Genomic DNA, 10,000 nt, shown 5'->3' with positions numbered 1-10,000 from the left:
CACAGCGCCCGCCCCTAGTGTGGCCTCCAGACTGCTCACCATTGTGTGAATCTCAGACACCCGGTTACCGACGAATGCTTTGTAAGTGGAGCTCGTCTGGCGGATCCAATGTAGGACTGTGGTAGAGTCACTCCAGAAAGTTATCTTCTCTATCTTTGTAACCATTTCTTCTACCAGTGTTTGAGTTAACCGCACAGCACCTAAAGCTCCCATGAGCTCGAATCGGCAGATAGACTGTGACTTTAATGGAGCAACACGGCCTTTTCCCGCTATAAGACTACACTCTACTGTGTCGTCTATAAACGCTCGTCTTAGGTAGGCACACGCGCCATAAGCATTCTGGCTAGCGTCGCAAAACACATGAAGTGCAGTCTCTCGTACAGGTTTCTGTTCTTGGATAAGAGCTCTCGGAATTCTCACTTCATCAAGCTTTTCTGCTTCCTTGCGCCATTCACGCCACTCTCGAAGATCAGCTTCTTTCAACTCGTCATCCCATCCGTACTTCATACGATTTAGATTCTGCAGGATGATTTTACTTCTGATTGAGAATGGGAGGAGAAGTCCTCGCGGATCCCAAACAGAGAATGCTTGACTCAAGATCTTCCTCTTCGTCGTACCTGGATCATCCTTTAATCCGGTAAACTGGAGCATATCTTCTTGGGCATCCCAAATGACGCCCAAAGTTCTGTCTGTTGGTAACTTATCTTCACTCAGTTCAAGGAATCGTGGAGATCTATCCTGCTCCGGGATAGTTGCCAAGACATCTGGGTCATTTGTCAGGCACTTGTGTAGGAGGAAACCTCCACGACGCAGCAACTCTGTCATCTGCTTCCTCATTTCAATAGCTTTCTCGCAAGAATCTGTTGACGTTAGACCATCATCCATGTAAAAGTGCTGGTAGACGGCTTTCACACCCAAAGGTAAATCTTCCCCATTCTCATCAGCATTTCGCCTCATAGTGTAGTTCGCTCTGGATGGCGTAGACACTTCTCCAAACACTGTTCTCTCGAACTGGTACACGCTTGGTTCTTCTATCAGAGAGTCTCTCCACAAGAATCTCAATGCTGGCTTATCACGATCAGGGAGACGGAGCATATGGTACATTTCTTTCACATCAGCGGCCATTGCAATTCTTCCTTCGCAAAACCTGAGGAAAACTCCAAACAGAGAGAACAGAAGATCTGGTCCTGTGTAGATCTTATCGTTCAAACTTTGTCCCATGAATTTTGCTGATGCATCGTAGACTCTTCTGAGGCGATCAGGTTTTTTGGGATTAATGACAAATCTGTGTGGTAAGTACCAAGTCACTTTACTATCGCACCGTACTTCCCCTTCACTCAGTTTCTTCACATAGCCCTTCTCAATGTCATCCTGGATTGACTTTGCATATCTCTCTCTGATCTCGGGACAGCTCTCAAACTTCTTCTCTAGAGATTGTAGCCTCCTCTTGGCCATTCCGTAATTGTTGGGCAGAGATGGTTCCTCATCTCTCCACAGTAGACCTGACACATACGCATCTTCATTCACACTCTTAAAGGTTGTCTTTTCCATCAGTGACAATGCTCGCTTGTCCTCAATCGAACGGGTTGGATCAGCTAGCTTGACCACGCCCAAGGTTTCTATCTCTGACTGAGCCATGACCAGCTACTTCAGCTCCTCATTTTCAACTGAACTTCTTTCATACACTTTGAACCCATTGTATGGAGATGCTACTCTTCGCTCACCAGGTAACCAATTAGTCACCGCCCATCCAAGTCGGGTCTCAACAGCATAAGGTACCCTGTCAAGTTCCGGTTGACCTGAGGGTTTCAGAATTTGTGTTGGTAGAATCAATCAGAGTTGTTAGTTCCAATTATGAGTTGCACTGGACCCGTGTCAGTGTCACGCAAGTCTAAGTTCTTAATTCAGATGTTGATACTCATGCTTGATTGTTGACCACTTCAACTTCTGATCCGGACCATTGAGGCTAGGAATTGTCTTCACATCTCGCAAGGAGTACTTGACTTCCTCTTTTCCGACTCGTGCGACATGGCATTTCTTGATGTGCTGGGAAGCAAACACCTTCTGCGCATTTACTCCTTGAATTTCGAGATCTACCTCTTTGCCTTGAAGCCCAAGTGAGAGCGCTAAGCTTTCATCTATAAGCGTTGTGTTACAGCCTGAGTCACGCAATGCCATCACCTGCTGTTTTCCTGTTTCTCCAAAGACAACTATGGGAAGTACTTCAACCAAAGCAAGACCACCAGTCTCACAACCTGTGTACGCTGATTGTTGATACTCCTCAAGAGGCTCCACAGCCTGACGTGGTGATTAGTCTCTACCTTCCAGGGAGACAGGAGCTGGGTTTCTCTCAACTTCTAGCACTTGTTCTGATTCACGTTTCGCTTTTGCCCGTTCAATAAATCTCAAGTCGACTTCATGTACAAGGGTATGATGACGCATGTCACAGTTTTCAACTTTGCATCTATTCTTACTACGACATTTACGCAGACGATGACCGGGTAATAGACAACATAAGCATAGTTTTTGTTCCTCGACAACTTTCTCCTTCTCGCTAGTCAACATTCCTGAAATCGTTTGCACTCTTGCAAAGTGTGATTAGTGGACTGGTGAATTGGGCACTTTGTTCCACAGCTGGTGCGTAAATATTCTCCCGTGGCTCCTGCAAACAGCCCAGGTTGGGATTTGTCAGCTGGTTTACGCCTGTCAACTTTAGATGTATCTGAACGCTTCCACTCCCTCTTCTCTGGCATCCACCGCTGCTTGGACTCACTAATTTTTGCCTCTTTCTCTAGCCAATTTGCAAATGAATCCCAGGTTGACAATTTCGGTTTTCCATCAACAAACTCGGCCCATCTGCCGCAAAGGCGTTTGGGAAGTTTAGAGACAGTTGCTTCAGGGACTTGCGAGCTAAGCTCGTGAAGAAAGTTATGCTCTTTGAAAATGCCTATCAATTCAGAAACTATTTCTTGATACTGCCGGATCTGCACACTATTTTCTTTCACTATGGTCGGAAACTGATCTATACGTTTCTTCGCAGCTGATACCACTGTGTCTACACGACCAAAACGCTCCTGGAGCGCAGTCCATGCCTCCTCGTATTTATCTGAACCCGGCATGAATTTGGCTAGACATGATTTTGCACTTCCATCCACAGAATCTAACAGAAATTTAAGCTTCTCTGTTGCATCATAAACTTCCTTTTTATCCACTTCAACATTAAATGCTGCTTTGAATTTTGAGTACTCTAGTGGATTTCAATTGAACTTCTGCACGTTTGGTTTAACGATTTTCACAAAGGCTGGCAGCATTTTCTCAAACAACTGATCTATCTTTGACGTTTGCACACTAGGGTCTCCTGTGGCAGAGGTTTTCAACTCAGCTTCACCTTTAGCAATAAAAGATTCACATGTCTCTTTTTTACGGGGCTCACTAGAAACCTCTGTTACGACCTTCGGTTTGGTGGATTTAACTTCCTCCATGTGAGGTTTTTCAACAACATTGTTTTCAGTAATTTCCAGGTCTAAGCGAGAGACCCGATCGTTCACACTGTCTGAAGGTAATTTATTTAACTCTTCATCAATATCATCTTTATTTGACATACCTTCTTCCTGGGCGATGGCATCTTCGAATTCATATTCCAATCTTGATTCTTCAGCTTTCTTTTGAAGTTCCAAGAGCTTTGCACACTTCTGTTGTTCGGCTCGCAGACACTCGATCTCATTTGCGAACGTTTGCTCGGCTATTTTTAGTTCCAGTGCTAACTTCTCAGCTCGCAATTTCTTTCTCAAAACGGAACGTTTACTTGAAGTAGTAGACTCACTTGGCGTGAACAGTCGACGTGTTTCGCATTCTTCTCTATTTGAGGCACTCATCTTGGCACGACTTGAATGACTCTTCCACAATATTGAACCAGGCGGTTCGATCATAAATTTTACAATTACACGCAGTTTCACGGCTGTCTTACAGCTTGACTCGGCGATTTTCCCCTTGATTTCACAATCTCCGGCTCGGTGGACCAAATGTCGCTGTTGGGCGACGATAAAACTCTGCTGGTTCGTTTTGTGCAACTTTATTCTCCGAATTTACATTCAGAACGTTCAACAACATCGCTTTCTCACACACATTTTTACAAAAACTCAACTCATCACTTTTACACGTGCGGACGAGGTCCCTAGCAACGGACTGACGTCATTGGTATCATAGCAACGCGACCGGAAACGAAAGTTCAAGAAGCAGGAGGCACAGAGTTGGTTACAGAAAGTGCTGAGGCTAGGCAAGAAGATGCCTTCTTCTTGCAACATACAGTACATACCACCACATGTATCATCTATGGAAGAGGAGTTGGAGAAAACCCTCAGATAAAAGAAAAGGTTGGTGCCGTGAAAAAATTCCTTTGAGGCATGTTTCTGTAAAAAACCTGTAATGCAGTCAAACAGATGAAAGTCTGAAAGACTTAGAAGCTGATTGTTGCTTTTAAACAAGTGATGCATATAGATATTTATAAATAACTCACATAAATTACACTTTAACAACTAATTCTTGACAGTCACTGCAATAAAATAATTATAAAGCACTGTCTGAGTTACAGGCCTGTGTACGTATAGACTAGTAATGCCTAGCGATTAGCGGAAGATGATGCTGTAGTTTCATTTATCCATTGTCTCACCCAATATCTGCTTTCAGTTTAAAATTTGAAACACTGTTAAATGAGGTAATTCTAAATACCTCATCACACATAATTTTTTTTGGAAAAGTGTTGAAGACAAAGAAAGCATCTGGCAATGTATTTTCAAGATTTGTTCCATGAGTTCCACCACTATATGTGTACTTTTATCATTATGACAAAATTAATTTGTTAGTTAACTGAGTTACTCAATGAATCAAGAACAATGTTACAGATATAATCTCATGCAAGTACCGGTATTACATGTGGTTCCATTTATTTGGTACACCAGAATTGGTGGCTGGTGTCTTTTGTTTCTCAGGATTAGGGATGTATTAGATTTGTGCTCTCTTCCTATTTTGTTAGAATATTGTCGAATGATCTTAATTTTGGAAGGGATGATACTAATCATTATTTTCTTTTATTACTTTTAAGGATGATGAGTCAATCAATGGAGAGGTTCTAAAAACAACATTTGCAAGGATTGTTGCTTCTGGCACACTAATTGAACTAGAGACATTTACCTTGTGGCAGAAAGCAAGGTTTTGTTAAAACTTTCATTCGCTGTAATTGTTTTGCTGGGAGCATACTTAATTATCAGCTTAATGTCAGGGGTTTTTTTCTTCTTTTTGGAAACAAAAAGTTTTTACTTTTTTCTTAATGTAAATTATCAGCCTAAGTTCTGTGTTTTTTTTTTTCTTTTTGAAAACAATTCTGTTGGAGAAAAAAAGAGCACATTGGTAAAGGTCAACGATGGCAAAATTTTTGCATCAGTTATCCTAAGGCATGTTCCATAATTTTACGTTTGACTTCTTTCTGTAAGAACTGACTTGTATTACATGTACATGTACATAAAACCCATTTTGTTATACTGAGTCACATTTATCCAAGTACATGTATGTTGTATGCTTTAGTTTTTGTAATTGAAGTTATTTTGTAGCCATTCATTGTTGCAATCTGTAATCAAAACACAAACCACTCAATTTATCTTTGTTTAAGGCAAGAACACATTCAGCTGATTGCCATTTTATTATTGCCCAAATTATTAGAATAAGGATAGCTTTGATTTTTGTGATGTATTTGTATGTGTGTACAGATTGTATTTATCATGCATATCGATGTGCATTCTTTGCAATCTTATGATTAAAATTACCAGTATTAGGTGCTTCATTGTAAACCTGGTCTTTTCTTTGCATAATATTTAAAAAAAATGAACTTTTCATCGTTTTATGAGAAATCTGACTATACATGAAGGTACAGTAGATCTAGTGAGGGTGAATGTGTTTTGTAGAAAGAGTAAATATTACTCTGACAAGGGGAGTAAAGTTTAAGAGGGTAAATTTTACTCTTGAAAAGGAGTGGTTTTGTACCTTTTTGTCTCACCCCAGTTTTGGAGTTAATTTAACTCTGTCAAGGGTAAATTGAACTCCATTTAAAGAGTTCAATTCACTCCAATAGAAGGATAAAATTTACTCTTGTATTGGAGTGAATTTTACACCACATGAGGGGTAAACAATACTGGAGTAAATTTTAACCACAACAAAAGAGTAAAAGATATAGGAGTACATTTTACTCCAAAAACGGAGTAAGCAATACCGGAGTGAATTTTACTCCAAAAATGGAGTAGTTTTGTACCTTTTTTTTAACTCCCTTTTTGGAGTTAAATCTACTCCTTAAAAATAACAGTGTTAGTATTTATTATTTTTATTTTATTTTTATCACGGTTTGACTCATTTCTTCGTTATGAAGGGAAGGTAATTCTCGGTGCCTGAAAAACAAATCCCCAAAAGCTGACCATTGACCATTTTGTTGTTTGAAGTTAAGGAATACTTGTCTTTGATAAAGTTCTTGTCGGATGTACGAATCCATAGTAATTGACAGTAGCTGTTGTGGTTGAGTTAAAGCCCCAGAAGTATTCGGAAAATGATGGAAGGCTTCCGTGTGGAGCCTCCCGTTTAAGGAAAATCATGGTTAAAATTAGTTTAGGCTCGGAGCTAGTCAGTCACCTTGAACTACTCTCACCAGCTAAAATCCGATTGTAAATAAGAAAAAAGGCAATGATTTAATACTTATCTCGTTCCCATTTCTTTCTGTTGATAGTCTTAACTAATAGCCTGCTGTGAAATTTGATACATGGTGCCTGATCATGATGGAAAAGTCTTGTTCCCAGTTCTGTCAAAACGGCAGATGAAATGTTGAACCAACTTTAGGCCTTTATATCAAAACCAGTAAAGTAAAGTGGATTATTTATAAATTTCATGCAATTAAATCGATGTGGTTCAACGTTAACATGACCCGCTTTTCTTTCAGGTATAGTGATTGGCGCTTTCGTGCTCTGCTATCTTCCGACATTTATATATGTGCAGCACCTCCAGCTCAACTGGGTCCCAATCGTGTCCCGAAGGCATTGCAGTCAATCGTCGTCTTAATGGTAACAATGAACAGCGCACTCAACCCAATCATTAATACGCTCAGGTCAAACGAGTTCAACATTGCTTTCAGGAACGTTATAGCTTCAACAAGAATGCTTCGTAATTGGACGCTAAAGCCCCCTTAAAATGGACATACATTTCTGAGCAAAATTCTGAAGAATGTACATTCTGCCAGATATCGAAGTACAGATTCTGCTATGTGCAACGCTGTAATTTTTACCTGAGAAAAGCCCCTCCTCAAATCCCCGTTGCGCTCGAAAATGTGAAAGTTTAGATATTCTCTTGTATATTCTACAATTCATCTATTCAACTATAAATTGACTGGTGAGTTCCACTATTATGTCCGAATTTGTAATTTTTTTAATATCGGGTAGAATTTCATGAATAAATTTTCTTCGTTTGCCTTTCTTGATTGCACATCTACTCAGCTCCCCTTATGTGCATGAGATGATTACTTTGTACTGTGCGTTATGATACTTTGATTTGTCGGTTTATATGCCAAAAAAAGACATCTGTTCCATTTTTGGCTGTCACACTTTTTCTCCTTTTCTGCCTTTAATATTTTTTAATTTGACACAAAACACCACTTACATTACAAGTACTTTTGATTCTCTCTGTTGCTAGCCGGAGAGCAATGGCTAACAACCAAGACGTAACGTTAAATCGGATACGCTTTTTAGTTTTTGAGTTTTGGCAAATAGCAAATTTCAACCTAACGTTTGCATTTTCCGAATCTTAATCTCTTGAATCAATGGCAGTAATTGCAGTAAAAGGTAACAAAAGCAGTTTTTTTACGGACACTCCTGCGAAATGTTACTATAGGCGCAGGTGTAGTGTTTTAAGATTGATATTGTTCATTTGGTTTAAACTTCCTCCTGGTATATTTAATGTCTTTGTAAACCTGTTAGAAACTCATTTCTTACGTTAAAACGAATATTATAATTTGGCCGGATTGAATGGCCGAAATAAAAAACAGTTTATAGTTGCTTGACGGACAATTTAAATGAACGGAAGAGACAAAAACGTTACAAAATAAAGAGAGGAAGACCGAATAATAATTGCGAGAAAAGACATGAGCGTTTCATAAAAGCGAAAAAATGACCAAAAACATTTTGTGTAAAAGGAAACAGAACTCTAATAATTGCGTTGATGCATTACCCAAGCCATTAACGCAATTCTCTGAGTCTTAACCACGCATGTGAAAACTGTGACAGAAGTAATAATTTATTGACGCAACAGACGTGAAAATTGCGAAGTATTAGTTTGGCACTGACCAGCCCTCAGTCAGCTTGATGGACTTGGTAGAGACGCTTCAAGGCCTAGACCTTTTACCAGGTTGTCCTTCTAAGTTATTGCAATATTATTATGTGAAAAGAATATACTTTTCATTTTTTGTAATCAATGTGTACGGATAGAGTCCAATTACCTTTTAAAAGAATTCAAACCAAGTTCCCTTTGTAAATGACTTCACCTGCTGTTGGCTCAAAACTAAAGACAACCGACCGAATAAAGGAACTAAGTGCAAACTGAAAAAGATCACTTGTTACCAGTTTCATCATGAACGGTTCTGTAGACGCAGTTTCTGGTGCGTCGCCTCCATCTCTCCTGACTAAGGCTTTAGAAACTGCAGTACTGTGTCCCATCCTCCTTGCGAACGTATTTGGCAACATATGCGTCTGCCTGGCCGTAGCTTACGCACGTCCCATCAAGAGAAGACCAAGCGCTTTGATCCTTGCCAGCTTGGCAGTATCTGACCTCGCTTCTTTGTCGTTTGTTCTCTTCCGTTTGCTCTGGCTGTATAACATGGAAGCAGCGTTTGCTAAATCAGTACCAGTTCTTCTTCACATTGCAAGCTGCACTGTTTTACAACAGCAGCATTCACCTTTTTCTTCTTAGCTGTGATCGATATGTCGCAATTGTTCATTCCCTGAAATACTCGGGAGTTGTCACCAAAGTAAAGATCAGACGAGCCTTGCTTGTCGCATGGGGGATTTCTTTACTATCTTGGATAATCGTCCCGTGCATTTATCCAATAAAAGGACGATCTGCCTACACTGCAGCCTTGGTCGGCTGCGCCAAGTTTCGCGGAGAACCCTCTCAAGTTCACAAAGTTTATAGTGGCGTAACCTTTACTTTCTTTGTTGCTATTCCTTTTCTGTTTATGATATTTTCTTACAGTAGTATCGCTAAGATTGCTTGGTCTCAAAACAGCCGCGTTTGACCAGGTGAGAATCTGAACTCTGAACTGGCTGAATTGAAAAGGAAGAAGAAAACAGAGATGAAATGGGTGAAGACCATAAGTAAGTGAGCACAGCAATTTTTAGCTTTAGTATTTATTATTTTTATTTTATTTTTATCACTGTTTGACTCATTTCTTCGTTATGAAGGGAAAGTAATTCTCGGTGCCTGAAAAACAAATCCCCAAAAGCTGACCATTGACCATTTTGTTGTTTAAAGTTAAGGAATACGTGTCTTTGACTTGTCGGATGTACGAATCCATAGTAATTGGCAGTAGCTGTTGTGGTTGAGTTAAAGCCCCAGAAGTATTCGGAAAATGATGGAAGGCTTCCGTGTGGAGCCTCCCGTTTAAGGAAAATCATGGTTGAAATTAGTTTAGGCTCGGAGCTAGTCACCTTGAACTACTCTCACCGGCTAAAATCCGATTGTAAATAAGAAAAAAGGCGATGATTTAATACTTATCTCGTTCCCATTTCTTTCTGTTGATAGTCTTAACTAATAGCCTGCTGTGAAATTTGATACATGGTGCCTGATCATGATGGAAAAGTCTTGTTCCCAGTTCTGTCAAAACGGCAGATGAAATGTTGAACCAACTTTAGGCCTTTATATCAAAACCAGTAAAGTAAAGTGGATTATTTATAAATTTCATGCAATTAAATCGATG

General features: G+C 39.9%; 1 protein-coding gene and 1 pseudogene across 1 annotated transcript in view; both read right to left on the bottom strand.

Moving 5' to 3' along the window:
• The window catches only part of LOC138020915 (uncharacterized), a 2,370-nt gene extending 732 nt beyond the window's left edge, over nucleotides 1-1,638 (bottom strand). Inside the window, exon 1 of the mRNA XM_068867810.1 lies at nucleotides 1-1,638. This exon is cut by the window's left edge and continues 732 nt beyond it. Within this exon, the coding sequence (XP_068723911.1) occupies nucleotides 1-1,638 (1,638 nt within the window).
• A 243-nt stretch (nucleotides 1,639-1,881) lies between these two features.
• LOC138020914 (uncharacterized) lies at nucleotides 1,882-2,753 on the bottom strand (annotated as a pseudogene).
• Nucleotides 2,754-10,000: the final 7,247 nt, after the last annotated feature.

The sequence above is a fragment of the Montipora capricornis genome, chromosome 10 (genome assembly GCF_036669925.1).
Source record: "Montipora capricornis isolate CH-2021 chromosome 10, ASM3666992v2, whole genome shotgun sequence".
Taxonomy (NCBI): Eukaryota; Metazoa; Cnidaria; class Anthozoa; order Scleractinia; family Acroporidae; genus Montipora; species Montipora capricornis.
This window is presented reverse-complemented; position numbering and strand designations above follow the sequence as displayed.